At 40.3% G+C, this 22556-nt stretch overlaps 1 protein-coding gene and 1 long non-coding RNA gene across 2 annotated transcripts; one reads left to right on the forward strand and one right to left on the reverse strand.

Annotated features, from left to right (window-relative positions):
- The first annotated feature begins 323 nt into the window (after positions 1-323).
- Positions 324-20200, forward strand: LOC118411945 (alpha-2,8-sialyltransferase 8B-like). The gene is made up of 5 exons (XM_035814471.1): positions 324-531; positions 10266-10355; positions 11916-12476; positions 14553-14675; positions 15634-20200. Exons 1-5 carry the CDS (start codon positions 362-364, stop codon positions 15788-15790), a joined length of 1101 nt encoding a protein of 366 aa, XP_035670364.1. The 5' UTR covers positions 324-361; the 3' UTR covers positions 15791-20200.
- LOC118411986 lies at positions 355-20820 on the reverse strand. Its single transcript, XR_004830707.1, has 3 exons — positions 20646-20820; positions 10093-10154; positions 355-517 (listed from the first exon to the last, which is right to left on the reverse strand). It is a non-coding gene; the product is annotated as an uncharacterized LOC118411986 (long non-coding RNA).
- Positions 20821-22556: the final 1736 nt, after the last annotated feature.

Consider the following 22556-nt stretch of genomic DNA (forward strand, 5'->3'; position numbering starts at 1 on the left):
GGCTTGTTGGTTTTTAATGTTGGCCCTAGGGTAAAATGGTAATTCGTAATGATAAGCCGCATCTGAGTGCTAATTTTGTCAGGGGAATTCAGGATTCTATAATGAATGGGGTTTAAAAATACATGTACCATTTGTATGCAGATTAAGGTAGATGTCATTACTATTATTTCAACTACAAACCTGCAGTTCATCCCTGGATCTAGAATACAGTGTGACTTCCTCTGACCAAGGTTATCTTTCACTATACAGATGAAGTAACTGAAGGGATACAACGACAGTCCATTCTTCACGGCATGGTCAATACTGGTCGACCCGATTTCTGAGTGGCTAAAGGAGGCTACGGAGGAACGTCAACAAAACAATGGCATGCCACGGTGCGACAGGGATTTTCCACGGCTCCCTGGGTAGGAAGAGGATGGGCTTCCTAGTACTGATGTTCCTGGTGCTGTTTTCAATGATGGCGTTTCATGTGCAACGGCAGTGGATGTTTGTACGCGACACCACTCTACTGGAAACCCTGGAGTGTTACAGGTAAGGCTTTTGATTTCCGTTCCATGGGTTAAATTGGCCTTAAAAGGAGTTAGTTGTTCTTTGTCTGAATTCACTCAACATGATAATGCTGAGCTGTACATGTCTTGAGATCTGCATGATTTCAATTTATAGCTGCTTTTGCCAAATTGTTTCTGCTGCTGTTATATGCATCTTATTACTGCATCTATTAGAGAAAAAAGCAAGAGAAAATCATTTTGCAATGTAACATCATCATCATGTGAGAGAGTTCTGCTGATATGGTTTTATGAAGCATAATGGGCTGAAGCAAATTCATTTTTTGCTGGCAATTTTCACTCGGGGGGAAGTCATTATGATAATTGAGTGCAAGTTGGAGGTGGTAGATAATCACCTGAAAATTGAGTTTTGAAATATTGTGCCATATACTTGTTATGTCTCACTTAGTGGGATGGGCTGTTTGCTTGATGCTACTTTGCAAATGTCAAAACCTACAAGGCAATCAGCACCAGGGACAGGTCTGATTGTGTATGTGAACAGCAACTCAGCACCAGGGACAGGTCTGATTGTGTATGTGAACAGCAATCAGTACCAGGGACAGGTCTGATTGTGTATGTGAACAGAAAGCACCAGGGACAGGTCTGATTGTGTATGTGAACAGAAATCAGCACCAGGGACAGGTCTGATTGTGTATGTGAACAGAAATCAGCACCAGGGACAGGTCTGGTTGTGTATGTGAACAGAAATCAGTACGAGGGACAGGTGTGGTTGTGTATGTGAACAGAAATTACCTCCAGAGACAGGTGTGGTTGTGTATGTGAACAGATATCAGCACAAGGGACAGAAATCAGTACCAGGCAGGGTTGTAGCCAGCACCTGTCCTTCAGTCCTTTAAAGGAATTTTGCAGCTTGGGACTGAAAAAAGTTTTCCCCATTCCGTCCCCTGGGACAGACAAAAATTGATATGTAAAGATATAAAAAAAACTGAAACCCATGTGTTCTTAGTCTACAAGCAAAATTTGCACCTCAAAATGCAGGAAATAGTGTTTCAGCGGGTCTTGATTAAAGAACTTTCTGGGACCAAGACCCCCTAGAAATGACTCGCAACGTCACGCCATGCCTTCAGTGCTTGATAGGATTCCCATTCAAAATCAAGGGGACTGAAAATGATTTCAGGCTGGCTACAACCCTGGTACCAGGGATAGGTCTGATTGTGTATGTGAACAGAAATCAGCACCAGGGACAGGTCTGATTGTGTATGTGAACAGATATCAGCACAAGGGACAGGTCTGGTTGTGTATGTGAACAGAAATCAGTACCAGGGCCAGGTCTGATTGTGTATGTGAACAGAAATCAGTACGAGGGACAGGTGTGGTTGTGTATGTGAACAGAAATTACCACCAGAGACAGGTTTGGTTGTGTATGTGAACAGATATCAGCACAAGGGACAGGTGTGGTTGTGTATGTGAACAGAAATCAGCACCAGGGACAGGTCTGGTTGTGTATGTGAACAGAAATCAGTACGAGGGACAGGTGTGGTTGTGTATGTGAACAGAAATTACCTCCAGAGACAGGTGTGGTTGTGTATGTGAACAGATATCAGCACAAGGGACAGGTGTGGTTGTGTATGTGAACAGAAATCAGCACCAAGGACAGCACTGATCATAACCTTCACCTTTACATGACCACACATGATTTTCTATGCTGATCTGTGTCAGTGACAGATAGCAAGTCTGTTCAACTAATGAAATATTGCACCATCACTACCAAGGAGGGATTCATTTGCATGCTAAAATCGTTGCAAACCAAATCATCTCATGTCCAAATTCCAATATGTGTACTTTCTTGGGGGCTTTATTGCTGACAGTAATCAAATTCTACTAAAAGACTTGGTAAAAAAAGAAAGACCTATTCCTTTGTGATTCTGTAATGAAGTCTTTGGGGAGCTGATGAATATGATTATTTCTCTTGATAATACATTTAGGAGTCGTAGGATATTGCATTTTATATACTGTATCTACTTATACAGCATGATTGCATGTAAAGACACTACATACAATCGTTTGATTCAGAAGCACTACATTGGAATTCAAATTTTGTTTGGAAGCACACTGCAAAGAAGAGCTACACTTCTGGTTGCTCCTGTTGAAGATTTGGTTATAGTATTTTTAAGCTTATTGTGTTGTGTTTAGAGACATTTGTCAAATTTCAATCCAGGATATTTAACCGAAAGCCCTGCTTATTCACATGTAGTTTCTATTGTAATACCTGGTATATTTGTTCTTTTTCTGTAGATCTTGTATCTTTAATATGATACACCAGGGTTCGAATACACATACTTAACTTGCAATTTGCACACAATTTTCAAGATTTGCACTGAACTTGCAATCTTGCATGTTGAAAATACCTGGCCGTAAAAAATACTCTCAGGAATTAGACATATGAACGTCTGTCTTTTTCCTTCCTTGTTTTTGCCGGTAACTTTCTCCGGTAGCTTCACTAGATGTAATCAAAATTCGCTGATTCAAGCTAGCGACCCTCGTCGCGATCACTGCCTAGTCTTATTTTGCGTGTAAATTTTTCAAATTGCACGTAAATGATTTGCCAACTTGCAATTTTGCATGTAGCAAAAAAAAATATTTCGATCCCTGTACACTTTGCACTTGGATTGTGCATGAAAAAAACATGTCCCTCTTGTCTATCTTAGAGAGAGTCCTTTATGGCCTCTTCTGTTTTCCCCACTTTGTACATATATATACACATTGTCCTATATAACATATTCCTGTCTTATCTCCCCAAAAGTGCAAAAACCAAAAAAACATCCTGGCAACTTCCTGCTTCAGGTCTATTGATCTTCATGTCATGATGTCTTCTTTATCACATTTGTTTTCAGTTTTACTCTCTCTGGACACCCTAAAGGTAAAAAAAGTGGAAATGAATGTTGCATTTGTTCTCTGTAAATGTTGCTGGCCAAATTGTGAACCAAAACTTTTACAAAAATCATTCTGTCCCTACGTTAGTGGTCTTTAAACTGACTTGTCATAAGGAGCATGCTTAGAGACATTCTATGATTGAGTTTCATGTTTTACAATTCCCACCCCACAGGGAAGTGCCTTGGTCAGATTGTCTGCTGTGTTTTCATCAGCACTTATGGTTATTCATTACCATGGCACCACAACATTAGGATATTTTCAACAAAAACATCCTGTGATTTCCAAGCAAAATTTCAGCGGTAATACCCCACAAGAATTTCACATAAAATTGCTGCGACCACACTTCTGACATAAGTGCCTTGAAAGCCATTTTGTGTGATGCAAATGCCATGCACATGTAGTGGCACTTTAGCAAATGGTACCCGAAATGTGTTGTGACACACAATCGCTGGTACGGCAGTTTGCAAAAGGCCAGAGTTAAATGTGCTGTGAAAACACCTGCAAACCATTCTGTTTTCATGAGGCAGTTTATAAAAAATTGATAGAACAGCATTTGCAAGCAAATGCAGGACGTTTCCTTCTTAATTTATTGCAAATATGCCATTATCAATACAGTGAATTTCTTTCTTTTCATGGCAGTAGTAGTATAGACCAGTAGTATCCAGTGTTGATTACACTGGTACTGGGGTCCCTGACACAGGTAGGCTGCAGTTGGCTAGTCTTTGCACAATGCACACTTTGTTCTTTGTGTGCATTGCCAAGTGTTCCTCTGCATAAACATAATGACAAACTATTAACATTAGACCTGGTAAGATGTTATAAATCAGCCAGACCCTCAAGTTTCAGTCGTGTTTAGATATGAACTGTACCCAAAATAAAAATCAAAGATCTCATAACTTTGATTTTTTGTGTGAATTTTTTTGGTTAATCTACAGGGCTCGAAATTCATTTTTTGGATTAGGTGCCCTGGTGCACCCAGCTAAGAAAATTGGGTGCACCAAAATAATTTGGGTGCACCACTTAAATTTAAGTAGAATGTCAGAAAAACCTTAAATAACAAAACTTAGTTTAATTTTAAGTTAGCAATACATGCTATCAAATTCTAGTACCATGTCAGACATTTTTGTTATCTTTCTAAAACACCCCCATCTAACTCCTGCAGCTTTTCCCCCTACCCATTCACCTTTTACCCCGGACTTCCCCTTGACCCACCCTGTACTTCATCTGTGCCCCCGCCCTTCCGCTTTACCCGCAATGGCCGCCGTCAAGCCGAATTGCACGTAGTCAACACGAAAATTGTTCAGAAAGTAACAATAATGGTTGCGCCACGGAACATAAAATAGTCTATTCTCAATGACACATTCTGGGCCACCTATCTGCCAAGTGGTGTTTCACAACTCTTTCCCAATCTGAACTGAAAAGGCACATGCCGACAGCAGCGCGTAGTTTGGGCGGGGGAAAAGCGGGGGAAAAGCGGAATTACACCGGGGGTAAAGATGAAGGACGGGGACACAGATGAAGTACAGCGGGGGTCAAGGGGAAGTCCGGAGGAAAAGGTGAACGGGTAGGGGGAAAAGCTGAAGGAGTTAGGTGGGGGTGTAATACCCAGATGTCAAGAATATGATGTAAACTAGTATACTTTGATATCTTTACATACATAAAGCCAAGATAATATTTGGGTGCACCCTGTGCACCCACAGAAAATAATTGGGTGCACAGCTCCAATTTTGGGTGCACCTGGGTGCACATGCACCCAGTATTTCGAGCCCTGATCTATAATTGTGAATTTCTTACTGATTCTGTATATCAAGTTAAATGCCTTTTCCCCCATAGCTACTATACTATATCATAAGACAAAAGCCATGCACATAGCAGGAAATTGAGAACAGGCAATGAGATACCCTATTCTGGGACCTTCTTTGGACTCTGAGCTTTGTGTCACTGAAATCAGTCTATTTCACCTCCAATAATGAGACTCTCACTTCCATTTCTTCTTGTATGACACGATTTCTCATGTGGTACCTATAATAATATATAACTACAGACACACATGAAAACAAATAGACACACTGAAAACAAAACCTCCATACACATCTATAAAAGCCAACCAATAGCCCTTTTCTGGAAAGGCTCTTTGAACCAGAAACAAAGCAAACTGCTGAGTCACCAAGATAGCCATCAAACATGCCCATATTTGCCCTAAGAGATGGAAAACCTGTTAAAGGGACCCTTCAAGATCTCCATTTAGATTCTGTTCAGCAACTTACTAAAACATTCTTTCCTAGCGTGACCTATTGGCCTCTTTGTCACATTTAACAATTCCTGCCAGTGGAGCCAAGTTTTTACCACCCGATTTTTGGTGTAGGATAGTACAGATGCATGGAGTTAGGTTTAGGACCATGTAGGGTTAGAGTTTAATCTCTGCTTGGAGAGTACAAGTTTTACCCCTAGTCCTTTGTTTTCATCTTCACCTCATGCTACCTTTAGAATATCTGAGAACCAAGGAAGTAAACTGGTATGGCCTAAGAATGTTAAATATTGGCTATGGGAAAAAAGAATAGGAAAATTACATAAATAAATAATAGATAATTCTATGAATGAAGGAGCAGGTTTGGCTTGAAACACTACTACTGTTGTTGGTTACCTGACATGCATTTTACTGGTACGGGATGCAGTCCTTATGGGACATTACTAGTAAGCTGAGGTCAACTGTTAATTGTGCTTGTCAAAAAGGGCTGTTGGAATTTTCCTAGTATATACGATATATGTGTACATTATGAGCACCTGCCTCCTCTGTCATGACCAGTTTTAGAATAGCTCTTCATTAAGTGAAACTGGCACAAGGTCACTTTCAATTTAACCAACCAGATATGTAGTTCCAATTGCTTTTGGAAATCGAGAAGAATGACCATTTGACCTGTTGTGTAGAACCTCTTCTAACTGTATGTAGCAAAGAGATTAGATCCTGTTACTGTTATCTGAGAAATTGGCTTAACATCTTTGGCATACAGCCACATGTCACTTTGATCTGCTTATTCTAACTGTGAGCAGATTGCTCCGATATATGGGGTGGGACACTCCTAAGGAGCATCAAAAGGTTTAGAGGAAGGAAAGAGATATGGATTCAGTCTTTGAGGGCTAAGTATTTAAGGATAACCCTTTCTTGTAATTAATACTAATAGCCTGTCCAGCTGTATTCATAGTAGGGTAGCCCTGGCTGTAATTGTCATTCACTGAGACAAATCAATTTAAATGAAACAAATATACATTTTTTAAGATACCTGAAAACTACCATCAAAAAGGTCCTGCTGGTTCATCTCAGAATGCATGGGGCTGTGCACAGAAGGGCTACTCAGTAATAAGGATATTGGCCAATCAAAAGGGGGCAAGGTTTCAGCCCCTTTTGGGCACTACTGACCATGCATTTTGCCATCTTTCATGCACTGTAGGTTTTCTATATTACAAACCAGTAAGTGGATATGTGGATGGAGATTTCTTGACAGTTGACAGGGTTCAAAAGGCCCAATGGCGCCAGCCTAGGGCCAGTGCACCTCATGGAGTGCTTGCGTATTCGGGCCATTGCCACTTTTCCATGTATAGACATTGGTTGCTTTGATTACCAGCCTGAATATATATACATGTATGTACTGAATTCAGAAGCACTTCTGGGTTGAAAAGTGGCCATGTACATGCTGCTTCTCCCCCTGCCAGAACAGTAAGCCCCAGTAAGCATGGTGGCCATGTATTTTACCATCCTTTGTGCTTTGTAGGTTTTCTTATTATGTGGATATGTGGATGAAGATTTCTTAACTGTGAGCAGGGTTTGAGAAGTTTAAAAGCCCAATGGCCCAGAGCCAGTGGAAGCACTAATTATAAGCTAGTATACATCATTGAGTGCTAGCCCTTCCTGCCTGGCATCCTGGCCTTTACCATTTTTAACGCATATTTGATTTCTTAGATTACCAGCCTGAGTATATTATGTACATACACAATAAAAAAATGCTTCGGGGTTGGAAAGCGGCATAGAAATCAGTGGAGTATTTTGACATGTTAAATGTGGAGATGACCATGTACATGCTCCTACCCCCCTGTCCTAAAATCAAGCCCCAGACTAACTGAAATAAATTGACATTAACCATATGTTGGCCATGAAGTACTAACATCATATTGTGCAATGTTTGAAATCAAGATTGCCAGACATTGTGTTATATTCTATATGTATCAACCACAGCAAACATTAGTTTTCTCCCTACCCTGAAATTGAATCTCTTCAAACTAAAAGGCATTTACAGTAACCTTGACTACATTGTTGGTTTAGAAAAACAGTTGCCATAACAACAGAGTAGCCATGGAAATACAACAGGAAGTGTTTGACATTGCTATGTCAGCTGTCATGTTTCCCTAACATTACCATTCAATAGATTACAATAGACTGATCCAGCTAACTATCCATCACAATTAGCACTGTAATGAATGATAGAGTGCCAATTACTGGTTTGATCAATGAGAGAGTGGCTGCATCTTTATGTTTTTAGTTTGCATTTTTACATGTTGACAGAGATGGGCAGGCTGTGAGATCGAGCTATCAGATATAGATGAAGGGACATGTTTCTAAAAGTCGTACTGTTCAGGCCCTGTAGTTTATTGTGATGGTCAAAGACATATCAATTTCTGATTAAGAAAGTGCACCTCAAAGGCCTGTGCAACAGAAAATCATGCAGACATTATGGATACATTTAAGCTATTGACTATCAGGAGAATGTAAAGGGAGCAACACAAATGGAGTTTGAAAAATCCCTGGTGTTGAACCCATGTGCCTGTAAATATGCCTATCCCTTTACAATCGACAAATCTGTCCCTGGAGATGTACACCATCCACACACAGGCAAACATACCTGTCCTTAGTGCTAAACACCATCCACACACAGCCAAACATACCTGTCCTTGGTGCTGAACACCATCCACACACAGCCAAACATACCTGTCCTTGGTGCTGAACACCATCCACGCACAGCCAAACATACCTGTCCTTAGTGCTAAACACCATCCACACACAGCCAAACATACCTGTCCTTGGTGCTGAACACCATCCACACACAGGCAAACATACCTGTCCCTGGTGCTGAACACCATCCACACACAGGCAAACATACCTGTTCCTGATGCTGAACACCATCCACACACAGGCAAACATACCTGTCCCTGGTGCTGAACACCATCCACACACAGGCAAACATACCTGTTCCTGATGCTGAACACCATCCACACACAGCCAAACATACCTGTCCCTGGTGCTGAACACCATCCACACACAGGCAAACATACCTGTCCCTGGTGCTGAACACCATCCACACACAGCCAAACATACCTGTCCTTGGTGCTGAACACCATCCACACACAGGCAAACATACCTGTCCCTGGTGCTTAACACTATCCACACACAGGCAAACATACGTGTTCATGGTGCTGAACACTATCCACACACAGGCAAACAGGCCTGTCCCTGGTGCTGAACACCATCCACACACAGGCAAACATACCTGTCCCTGGTGCTGAACACCATCCACACACAGGCAAACATACCTGTTCCTGATGCTGAACACCATCCACACACAGCCAAACATACCTGTCCCTGGTGCTGAACACCATCCACACACAGGCAAACATACCTGTCCCTGGTGCTGAACACCATCCACACACAGGCAAACATACCTGTCCCTGGTGCTGAACACCATCCACACACAGGCAAACATACCTGTCCCTGGGGCTGAACACCATCCACACACAGCCAAACATACCTGTCCTTGGTGCTGAACACCATCCACACACAGGCAAACATACCTGTCCCTGGTGCTGAACACCATCCACACACAGGCAAACATACGTGTTCATGGTGCTGAACACTATCCACACACAGGCAAACATACCTGTCCCTGGTGCTGAACACCATCCACACACAGGCAAACATACCTGTCCCTGGTGCTGAACACCATCCACACACAGGCAAACATACCTGTTCCTGATGCTGAACACCATCCACACACAGCCAAACATACCTGTCCCTGGTGCTGAACACCATCCACACACAGGCAAACATACCTGTCCCTGGTGCTGAACACCATCCACACACAGCCAAACATACCTGTCCTTGGTGCTGAACACCATCCACACACAGGCAAACATACCTGTCCCTGGTGCTTAACACTATCCACACACAGGCAAACATACGTGTTCATGGTGCTGAACACTATCCACACACAGGCAAACAGGCCTGTCCCTGGTGCTGAACACCATCCACACAAAGGCAAACATACCTGTCCCTGGTGCTGAACACCATCCACACACAGCCAAACATACCTGTCCTTGGTGCTGAACACCATCCACACACAGGCAAACATACCTGTCCCTGGTGCTTAACACTATCCACACACAGGCAAACATACGTGTTCATGGTGCTGAACACTATCCACACACAGGCAAACAGGCCTGTCCCTGGTGCTGAACACCATCCACACAAAGGCAAACATACCTGTTCCTGATGCTGAACACAGTCCACACATAGGCAAACATACCTGTCCCTGGTGCTGAACGCCATCTTGACACTGGTGAACACACCTGTTCCTTGTGCTAAACACTATCCATACACACATACCTGTCCTTGGTGCTGAACATCACCCCCACACAGGTGAACACATCTGTCGCTGGTGCTGAACACTGAAATTGAAAAATAAACAAGCAAGTATGTTATTTTTCAAGCACTTATGATTGTTCCTATTTTATCAGTATGTAAGTGTTTGCATGGCTGACATGTGTGATTGATTACAGATTACAGAGTGGAGCTAAGAAGAACAACTGCAGTTCACTAACTGATACCAGGAGCTGGACACGAAATGAGACTGTCATCAAAGACATACAGTAAGAGAGACGTTTTCATACCATTCTTAATCATTAACATCTGCAACATGTAACATATGCAACGTAACAGTTACTCAAGCAACTGGATATAATTTGGAAAAGGTCAAACATTTCAGATAGCATCTACTGTCTTTCATCAGTGACTATACGGGAATCTTGATTTAACAGGCTTTAAAGCAAAACTCGGAATTGATTTGTTGGAATCACATTGAACCATCTTAGAAGTGTCTTCCACTGGATGCTGTCTAAAACTTCTAGTCGTTTCCATATTCTATCCAGTTGCTTGTGTGTAACTGTTGCTTTGTCTGTCTTACACTCTGGACGTCTCATCTTCAACAATGTATCTACTAACATTGTAAGTCATTTCAATTGGTTGAAGCTGTGGCTTAGACATGCATGTCTAAGCAAAACATGTGTGGACAGAAGAACAAGATAGGTCTCTCCATTAAAATAAAAGTAATTCAATTTTACAAAGCTGGTCATGTAATCTTATAAGTTCTTAGAGTCAGACACTTCAGAAACATCCACAAAATGCTAGTTCGACTTGTCTTCAGTGACTGTTCACTGATGAAACTGATATATGATGAAAGACAACGGATGCCATATGAAATGTATGACCCTGTTAGTTGAGACTCATTTTGCCTTCAACCACTGGAAGCTGGCTCCTAAATTCCCTGAAAATCTGTCACGATAAGTGCACTGCTCGGCTAGAATAACTGTTATTACTGGGAGTTTGTTCAGTCTGGCTGTTAGATAAAGGTAAGGCAGTAGATCTATTGCAGTATCACTGGAAATTGGCATATGCCCAGGTACTGGTTCGGAATAAATGTGTTTGGCAATTTGGAATTATGAATTAATTCTAATGATGTCACACAAATTTGATTTTATAGATGATTCTGTCTGGAGTTCACAAATCTGACTACAAAGAGTCAAAATGAATCTTCCTTGTGTATGATGCTTAACTGAGGTGGCATAAGGAATCTTTTCAAATTGCATGGGACATTATGGATCATGCTCAGATAGTAGACAGGTTGTGAGTTGACTACCATATTGAGTATGATGCATGCATCATCCATTCAAAAACTCACAAAGTTGTTCTTTGCTTATTTTCCCTCGTGGTAGATATACACATTGAACTTGATTCTCATTGTTACTGATAAATGATTGTCAGATTATTAGTTTTCGTTTGTCTTTGTACAACCAACAATTAATGATTTCTTTTTCCTTTTGTTATAATGTTAATGTTCCTTTTGTTTTTAACTTCCTATGTTGTCTCCATGTTCATATATGAAAATGCATCAGAAGAAAAGAAATTACATTGTACTGTACTGTACTGTAAACCCATTTTGATGTTGCAGTCATTGATTTTAGCTGTTAGGGGGAAAGAGAGTAGTTCAAGGCATTTAATTTTGACATTGACAACAAACATCACTGTCTCAAATGTTAGTATCAAATATATGCGGTGACAGTTAGCATCACTATCAACAAGTTTATAGGTTTATCAAGTTAAATTCCTTTAGCTGTCACATGTAAAATGAAGTATGAACTTCTTGTCTGCAGGGAGAAGGTAAAGCAGTTCTTTGACCCCAGAAGCAACATCTCCCTCCTCCAGTCCCAGGTGAAGCCAGGCGATCGCATCTGGTTCCTAGAAAGCCATCTGTTCTGGCACCCGTCGGTGACGGTGTCCCAGAACTTCCACAACATGCTGCCCTCCAGGCCACCACTGGAGAATAAACACTTCCGCAAGTGCGCAGTGGTGGGGAACTCAGGAATTCTCTTCAACTCCGGGTGCGGTAAGGAGATCGACACTCATGACTTTGTGTTCCGGTGCAACCTACCCGAGCTGGAAGGCCACGAGAGGGACGTGGGCACCAAGTCCAACTTCACCACCATGAACCCCTCCGTGATGTTTACTTATTACAAGGATTTTGCAGAGCCGAAGCTTAAGGAACGCTTTATCAAGAGACTCCGTCGTTTAGAAGGGGGAATTTTGTTCATACCTGCTTTTGTTGCAAAGTCGGAAAAACACCATGTGCAGTGGACAAACGACATAATCTTAAAACACAATATCAACGTGCGTACAGCATACCCAAGTCCAGACATGGAGAAATGGATTAGAAGGTGAGAAATTCCTTTTCACATTTGGTTCCTAAAGTTTCACTTATTACAAACTATGTACACTTTCAACTAATGTCAAGGTATTGTATCTTATTGATAAGTTTTTCATTCCCTTTCGCTTGACTTTATGTTCGACCTACAGGAATTTTTCACCTAATAGATAGTTACCAGACAGTGAGTATATCATCATATATGTGACCTTACCTATTGTGTCATATGGTTTCAAATTCATGTCTTTTTTCATATATATGTCAGAACAGAGATCGCAATCACTGATTCTATTGGTACAGGTCACAATCTGAGTCTCCATCAATGCACTTGGGTGGTATTCTATGTATGAATTCTAGATTTTAAGTCAATCCATTTTTGTCAATACTGATCTTAGTAAAGATACAGTAACCAAAGACAAAAAGTTCTGACCGTCTTTTAAAGGAATAGCTCAGATTTATAATCACTAAATTTAAGAGACTCCAATCAATTCTACCAGATTGCAATGTTTACCCCGGAATGCACATGTACATGTAGTATGGAAATCTGTCTCAAGTATGAAAATTCCTTGTGAGAATCCATGACAAAATGTATTCACACCCCCTTTCTTTCAATATATACAGCAATATAAACAGCCGTCCATAGGAAATTGTCGTCAGCATGCATCAGGTTCAAGATTTAGGAATGGCTGGACGATTTGGGGCCCAAACTTTGGACGAAACCAACCCTGCCAACATTCTTCTTTTTAAATGTTACGCATTTCAAAAGTCTATGTACCAATACAATGAATGCACATGTAGCTGGCTACTTAAAACCACATTGACATAATGTTTTATACAATGAATAATATGATTGAAGTGAGGATGCCAAAGAAAGATGTTTTACTCTGGAACGGATTGATTTTGGATGTTCATTAACGTTGACTCCACCAAAACCAAATGCCAGACAAGTAAAGGGTCAACTTTACTACATCCATCCATCGATCGAAAGACATCCCTCTTAAACCACAGCCAAATGCCACAATCCAATCATATTATCCGCCTGAAGCCTTGACAGCTCATATCTCACCCTCCATATCACACCCTCCTTTCTTGTCCTTGATTTCTTTGTGCATAGTTCGTCAAGGTTAAAAGGTCAAGATGCAGAATGAATAGTTGCTTGATTGCTTCCTTGTGAGGAGCCACTGGTTGTTCATCTCATTTTACTTTCAAGTCGTGCACGGCTCCATTAGTGTCAAGGCTTAAGTACCGGCTGGGGTAAAGATGGCGTCTCAGTTCAGCATGTAGACTTAATAAAATGTCTCCAACACTAAGGCCTCTATCAATACTGAGTCTTAATGGGACACACTTCATAGTACTTTGTAAGAAGGAAGCTGACATAAGGGTATAAGTCATGGCCACTGTAAATCCATTTTTTTCTGTTCTCTAAGTCTGTACCATTTCCTAAGGGATCAGTGCCTGGCAAGTGCACACTATGTAAAGGAAGTCCTGTAGCCTTTTTTAGGCTGTAGGGGTAGGGGCCATGGGTAAATGTATAATCCCATGTTCTGGGCACTGTGTTGGAAGGGGGAGCCCATCTCTATCTCTCCTTCCACTGCCTTTAACCTCCCCAACTGAAGTCAGGTACCCTTTTTTGTCACACCTGAGTGGAGTAAGGAAAGTTGTGTAAAATGCCTTTCTCTAGGACACAACATCTAGTCTAAGGCATGCCAGGAATAACGTGCATGACCTCTTGGTCTCATGTCTATACTGGCCTAGCATCTGGGAAGTGCATAGATAATGGGGAAAGAACATGTGCACTCTCACTAAAACAGTTTTTTTTATCTCTAAAGAGCAGAAACACTGTGCCCAATGATCTAACCATGCGCTTCCTTACCCTGGGGAGCAGAATCTCTGACAATCATAAGATTCTGATAGACCAGAGTTGCTATCATCATCATGATAGGGGCCGCGTAGCACAGTGGTAGTGTATTCGGCCCGTGGCTATATAGGACAAGATATGTCCATTGAATGTGACAGTCATTTCCCCCACAAAACATAGTGACCATATACGATTCTTTCTTCCAAAGTGCTGACTGTTGCTGTATTCCAGGTACTGGAAGTCTACAGAATACAGAGTTGCCCGCCCTTCCTCTGGAATGTGGATGTACACGTTTGCTGCCAGTCTATGTGACGAGGTTCACCTCTACGGCATGTACCCTTTTGATATTGACAGGTAGGTTGTTTACATTGATGATTGCAAGTTTATTGCAAATTCTTGCCCAAGCACTAATCAAAAGGGTACAAACAAATATACAAGTTTAGAACAATATATGTGTCTACTCTATTCTAAAAGCTAACTCAAAATTCTATTACTTGTAGGGTTTGACTTCTTTTCCTGGAGACAGTGGAAGACGAAGGATCCCTCCTTTTCTAGATCTGTAATGTTTGGATTCTGTGATGTTTAGAGAAGAGTAGTCTGTAAATGTGGAGAAATTAAGATGGAATTTAGTGGCCTCTTTTAAGAGCTCTTTTCTTATGTGATCATTGAAGGAACAGTTACAAATGAAATTTGCTTCGTCTTCCACCTTGTTTGACATGCAGTATGTACAATAGCCTGGGTACCATTCTCCGCTAGTCGGCTTTGGGGTGCTTTAAGGTGCTAAGGAAATGCTTCTGTCAGCCTGTCTGATTAGCTGCCCTTTGAAATTTGGCCGCCAGAGCTTGTAGCCGGCCTTTTGAGTTTACGCCGCCAGCGGGGCACGACGAAATCTAACCAACCCCGTAAGAACTCCCCCGGCCTGCACTAATTAACTGCACGGGCTCGCTACGCCTAAAGCGCCGAAGAGTATCTCGAGCGCCTCGATGGTATGGTACCCAGGCCATATGTACAATTTCTTTTGCACACAGGTAACTCCTTGTTTCGCCCTTTCTCTATGTAAAATTCTAATTTTGCTTTCATTAGGCCCCACTCACTTGATTATATTGATGACAACTTGTCATCAACTGATGCATCAATTTCTGCGACCATACTATAAATCATACAAAGAAGCTGTACAATGAGCAAACATAATGTTTGCCATAAATTGGGAAAAATAACTTGGAAAACAGATACTACACAGTCTTCCAAAATCAAAGAAGAAAATAGAAATTTGTTCCTTTATAAAGTTTGTTCTTTACTTCTTATACTCTAGGTATGGTCGCAATATTAAATACCACTATTATGATCCGCGCCCATTCGCCACGATGTACGGTGGTCACGACATGCCGATCGAGTTCCAGGTGTTCAAGAGTCTGCACGAGAAGGGGGCGCTGCGTCTCCAGACGGACAAGTGCCAAGCATCACGATAACATCCAGTCTTCCCTGGTCCTGGTAACAATACATAATCTTCAAGCAGATGTAGAGTATGGCTCAGTGTTTTACACATGCGTAGGGAGATTTCCATACAAAATGCAGACTACTACAAAAATGTATCAAAAGCCTCTCAGTCAGAAGGATAGTTACGTAAAACACTGAGCCCAAGTTTATGTCTACTTTGAGATTAGCGATACCTAGTCCGCATGTAGCACCACTGAAGTTAGTGTGCATACAACCATTAGTGATCTCTTTTGGGGGAATCATTCAGATATGATCACTTATTTACTGGTGTTGATGTTGAGAAGTCAGGACTCGAAATACCCTCCTACATTTTGCCCAAAAAATTTTGATTGGAAATAAAGATGTAGACAACTTGTGATTTTGTAGGGTACAAAATTTGTTTCTTTATTTCTAATGTGTTGAAGTTCTTTGTATAAGGGTAGGCGAGATTGGTGCTTAAGTGCCCTTGCATACAAAACTTAAGACTTGGTATAATTGTGAATTTAAGCCAGTTCATTGCAAACATGCACATACTGTAGTAGACATAACCAATTTTGCAGATTTTGAAAATTACTCCCAAGTTAACTTTCCAAAAATATTGCAATACTGCAGGAAAAAGGCTTTCGAGTCCTGTAAGTATACAAAACTGGCTGAATCTGGGTATGGCTACTCTGTTCCTTGGTTTTCCTGGGTCACACAAGGTATCTCCAGTTTAATTCTGAAGTTGCAGTTTTAATCTGGCGTGACCTGGAATTCTGAAAGAGACTTTACAGAGTTAAAGAAAAAGGACAAGACAAATTATCAACGAGTGTGCATTCCAAGTTCAGTATGTTAGGTGTTTCAGCAATAATGCAAATTGAAACATTGTCCAGCTGTTCTGTGAGCCAAGTTGTCTTGTGCTATGAACAAACAGTAGTTTAATAATATGGAAACAGTTACCAGTACCCAGTATTATAAATTGTACTGTCATGGTGCAACATAGTATTGTAAAATATAGAGCTGTGTTTTGTATCAATGCCGTATGTATACGATAAAGAACTTGTGCTTAAAAAGACTTGTGCAATTAATTTGTAGACTGAGGCAGAAAGGCTGTGGAATTAGACACATTGTGGTTCTAGAGTTGTAGTGGACTTGTTGTAGTTGCTGTTTTGGAGAGAGTTTTCAAGCTGACTTTAAGGGTACTGTAGACTTGTTTGTAGTGTGGAGGGAGCATGGTAGGTTTGGAATAATCTTGAGATCAGGTTCAGAAAACAGTTTATGTTTAAGCTAACATATTTTGTAATTTAACCTTCATCCTGCTAAGGTAGCCATTTGGCTCCAAATTTGTAATGCTTAAATGGTTACTATATATACTAGGCAGCAGGGAGAAGGTTACTTGAACAAACAGGTAATAAACCAAAAAACTAAGTCAGTCCCTCTCCCCAAGCAGATTTCCATGAAAGACCTGACATGTACTAGTACACTACTGTAAAACAACAGTTGTTTGAAGTGCTTGGGACCAATTTACAATGTTGGATGAAAAAAAAAATCTTTTTCATGTCAAGTGGTTTCCAATATTAGCATGACAAATAACTCTTGTTCGGCAACATGATAAACCAGTTTTTACAAAATGTTTGATACTACATGTGTGAATGTATAATTCAATTTGGTGTTTGTTGCAGATACTGTGCAGCTATCTAGGATATTGGGATGCCAAAATGTCTTGTCAGATGTTTTCTTCTAATCTAGTTTGTTTATTATAATTCAGCCACCAAATTTCAACATGAACTGCTAAAATGTTGCTTTTATAAAGATGAAGTAGATGCCATATCTTACCATGTTTTATATTGTGTTAGAGTTATGTTTTTCACAAGAGACATATTTATTTTCTCCATTGTAAATTAGCCCTATATTTATATTATGTTGTGCATACACAAAAAAATATTTTATCCAATTCATCTTAACTTCTGTAGGGAGTTGAGCTATGTTTACTGTGTTTTTCAGGGACATTTTTGAGGTAGCTTGGATTGACAAATTTAAGTGACAGCATTTTGTCTTGCAAATTGAACTAGATTTCCAGTGAAGCTTTTTCTGTTGCAGGGTGAACAAGGGTCTAGTTCTTTTTAGGATCTTTTTGGTCCCTTGGATGGACAACTCAAGTTAGCACTTTTTACAGATGTGCTAAGCTTTTCAGGCAGTGAACTTGTTATTACAACTAGTCAGCTGCTGATTAAAGAAACATGAATTTTTATTTCAAATTGATGTTTTGAACATACAGTACTTTGCAACAATCTAACCAAGAGTTGCAAAAGGTAGCAAAAATATTCAATCTTCAGTTAATACCAATGTTTTTTTTATTTGGTGGGCCAGATTAAAACCTCAGTATCATTAGTCACTTCCAACCTCGGAAATGGCCCAAGCTGCTATGTGGAGCCATCTTGCAATTTTATCTAGAACTGCAGCTTGCAGCAACTACTGCTGTTGCTTGCTTGTTTCCTAGCCAGTATGCAAAATAATGTTTAATCTCTTTGTGTGTTCAATCAATAGATGACAGTGTATATACATGTGCATCTGTTGGGTACAACATGGTATATTGATATCAGAAACAAACATTGTTTAAAAACAACTTTGAGTTCTGTGGAAGAGCTTTTTTTAGGTACAAACAAGTTTTAAAGTGATGTTTTGTACTACTATATCATGTTCAGGTTCTACATAGGACCCAGCTCTTTGTTGTCAGTCTGTTATGTTTTAAGTTAACATTGGTTAGTGTTTTATAAGTTAACTGATAACCCTTAAGTGTAAAACGTCTATTGACTAGTTTCATTTACCTGTTAACTAACCTACAGGTTATTGCTACAATGAGACAGAAGGAGAGCACAACCATGTCCTGCCATTGAAGCATTAGTAGTGTTATCATTGTAATGACTACAGGGTCCCTTATATGGACACCCTCTGGAGGAAGCTAGCCTAGCTGTCAAATTGCATGTAATTATGCAAAATATATTCCGCAATTATAACAAAAACTTAGCACTATACACACAACTGTAAAAAGACAATTTATAGTAATACATACAGTCTTCATGCCCAGTCTTGCTACTTTGTCTAAAATGACAAGGTGTACAAATCTTAATTACCTTACCGCAATGGGTTAAATCAAGGGAGTAAAAGCCATACTTCCATAGAGCTTTTGCTCATGTCAATGTTGTCATAAACAACTTTTATACCGTCTAAGAAAAATAATTTGTTGGATATATTTCATCCATTTTTTCAGTCTTTTGAATGAAATTTCCTGTCAAACATGTAAATGTACAAGGTTATGGCAGCTTTATAAAAAAAGTTATTTCGATATGTAGTAACAAATTATAGTAATGTGATGTACATTGAATTTTGTGAAGTATTTGTAGTCACCAAGGGGGCGGTGGGAAAATATCTCAAGCACCAACCAGAGCATCATTGATACTTTGTTATGTTGGCTGTGAATGGTTGTTTGGATGTAATTCTAACCAATTAGCAACACTTTATCTGATCAAGTCTGCATCATGCTTTACGCTTGAACAGTCTGAAGCATGTAGTAAGTCATTGTAGGCTAAGGGCAATGCACATGATCACTTTATTTTGAATCTTCAAGCTGATGTAGGGTTTGACTCAGTGTTTAATGCATGTTTTTAGGCACTTAACAGATATTTATAGTGGTCTGTGCTTTTTATTTCTTTGCCTCCCTTACTATGCGCAAAAATATAAAAACACAAAGAAATGTAGAAATGCCTAGAAAACATGCCTGAAACACTGAGCTGAATTCTACAGCTACTTCAAGATTACCTTTAGCAATTTGTATCTGCTGTTTGTTTCTAAGTTTACCTGCACTGCCTTGTTACTTCCAAAGTGCCACTGTGTATAAATGCAATATAAATGTATCAGGAATTAAGCTCTCGTTGCATTGCTAGGCAAGGTTTTGATTTTATTAAATGTCTAGCGAAATTATTTGTAACAACACATTTTTATGATTGCAGCAAAGCATAGTTTTTAGTGATTTACTAGATTTATAGGATTTTAGTCACTAATTGTGATTTTTTTCTAACAAATTTGTGAATAATTGTACAGAATTTGCATGCAATTGGAGATAACAAATAATATCCCATGCACAAGACTGGCCAAAGGTGTTTGTGAGTGTGATACTCAGTGGTGTAATTATTCACATTAAGTAGACACTCGATCAATTTGAGATATTCTAACTTTTGATGCATGAGTTAAAAAGTTCACTCAGTGGTATCTCATATATGCCATCAAGTAAGTACTTTCAGTGCCAGTATAATAACTAAATGCTACTGCTACTACATAATGTCTATGTGCAATGTTAAACTTTGTCAGTTCAATGTTGGTTATCTTGTGCCAAGGAATTAAAAAGAAAAGTTGTGGAAGGTTTACCTGTTGTGTATTTTTTGTATGAATGTTATTTGGTGAAATGATGTGATAATTTATCATAACCTATTGATGTTAGAAGCTTCAAAACATATTGTTTAATTTATAGCATATATGCATTCACAACGATGGTTAGGACTAATCAAGTACCATCTTCTTCTATTATTGTTGCTTGGCTATTACCGCACTGGTACGAGAAAAGGTTTGACAAAAAAGGTGCCATCACCAATACATGTGTGAGTTGGGAGTAATCTCCAAGCAGATCTTGCTGTGGCAAATGGGAAGGAGTTTTAGCCGGCAGAGGATTTATTGTCGCCTAAACTCCTTCCCATTTGCCACAGCCCGATCTGCTTTGAGATTAAGTTGGGAGTAACTTACCGTATGATGAATTCGTTGACTCCAATCCCTTACCACATTTCCGAGAGAACAGCGAATTAACTACTCACTTACCATAGCAAGTTGTTGATATTGAGGACCAGTGTCTACTGTTGGTTTCTCTGACATCTTTCATTAGCTTTCCAGACCTCAGACATCAAAAAGCTGCCAACATGATTTCAGACACTAAGACGAAAGACAGAAAGTAGTCGATAGTAGCACTCGCAGGAGACAAATCCACTAAAGGTCATATGGGTCAACTACCTGATGATCCAAATATGGCGCTGTAAAATTATTTCCTAACGTTCATACTAAACTTTTGCCTGGGCTAAAACAGATCTTGAAAGTAGTCTCAATACTCTAGAATACTTCTCTGTCTCCTGACTCTCCCTCGTGTTTTCACTGGTACGGAAAATTCTAGTGGCCAATCTGATAACAATGCAAACGAATAGTGCTTCCGCACTTCACATGAATAAAGAACATGTTGCTGATCTGCCCACGTTCAGAAAGAACATTCCATTTCTCATAGACGTTGTGTTGGGAGGAGCTTTGGTTAGCGCCAGCAGGTCAGTCTTCTACTTTGAGATAGCTGGAGGGACAGCATCGGACCTTTCTTCTTCTATACTGGAGGTACAGAATCTGATCTTTCTCCTACTACTTAAGGATATATTTGATCTTTCTTCTTTACTGGAGGGAAAGCATCGGATCTTTCTTCTACATCAGGGGTAGCATGTCTGATCTTTCTTCTACTTCAGGAATAGCATGATACCTGATCGTTCTTCTTTACTGGAGGGATATAGCAACAGATCTTTCTTCTACTTCAGGGATAGCCGGAGGGACAGCAACGGATCTTTCTTTTATCTACTTCAGGGATAGCATCTGATCTCTCTTCTACTGGAGCAATTAATCGGACCTTTCTTCTACCGGAAGGACAGCTTCTATAGGAAGGACAGCATCGGGTATTTCTTTTGCTGGAGGGACAGCCTCAGTTATTTCTTCAACTAGGAGGGCAGCATCGGATCTTTCTTCTACTAGAAGTACAGCACCGGGTCACTGGAGCGACAGCATCGGACTCTTCTACGTGAGGGGCCCCTATTGCGACTGTCGGCGCACAATTTGTTACTGCCAGGTTTAAAATTCACTATCATGATGTCGATTTACTGTGTCACGAAAATTACCATTCTGATGATATTCATTAAATACAGTTTTGCACAAGAAGGCTTTGAAAGTGTGCGTCAAAACAAGTGCAGATTACAGTTTGGTGCATCGATTGTTTGTTCTGCCAGGAATCTCACCAACTTCACTTTTTCAAACTTTGAACCAGACGTTTTGGAAACCATATTTTTGGACGTCAACTTACTTCGTTCATTTCCAAGTATTCCCTACTTGCCGAAGTTATCCAGACTATATTTGGGGAGAAACATGCTGCAAAGTTTCCCATGGAAATCCACAATACATGCTTCTAGTCTCCGCGAAATACACTTAAGCAAAAATCGTCTTACAAGTATTGATATGATGGAAGGCAGTGTTCCAACAAGTCTGCGTAAACTTTTAGTAGATTCAAATCGTATAGAGTCTATTACACCCTTTCCAAACTTACCATTTCTGACATACCTTACGCTACACAAGAACAAGCTTCAGGACTTCCCTTGGGGATCTCTGCCTAACCTACCACGTTTGGAAGAACTAGATCTGTCCTATAATAACCTGGCACGGGTTGAACCCATAGGTGTGTTGTACAGTATGACGCACCTTCTGATTCTGAACCTTCGATCAAACAACATGACGAGATTGCCTGAGGACTCTCTGCGCACAAAGCATCCGATCCGACTTCTAGTTGCCGGCAACCCCGTACACTGCGATTGTCACATTACTTGGCTGATGAAGATAGACTGCAAATTGTCACCAAGATGCTGTACGTCTACTGTGTATTGCGATAGTAACAGATGCAACGCATGTTTAGGACCAACAGGAATGCGGTACAAT

Source organism: Branchiostoma floridae, chromosome 3, assembly GCF_000003815.2.
Source record: "Branchiostoma floridae strain S238N-H82 chromosome 3, Bfl_VNyyK, whole genome shotgun sequence".
Classification (NCBI taxonomy): Eukaryota; Metazoa; Chordata; class Leptocardii; order Amphioxiformes; family Branchiostomatidae; genus Branchiostoma; species Branchiostoma floridae.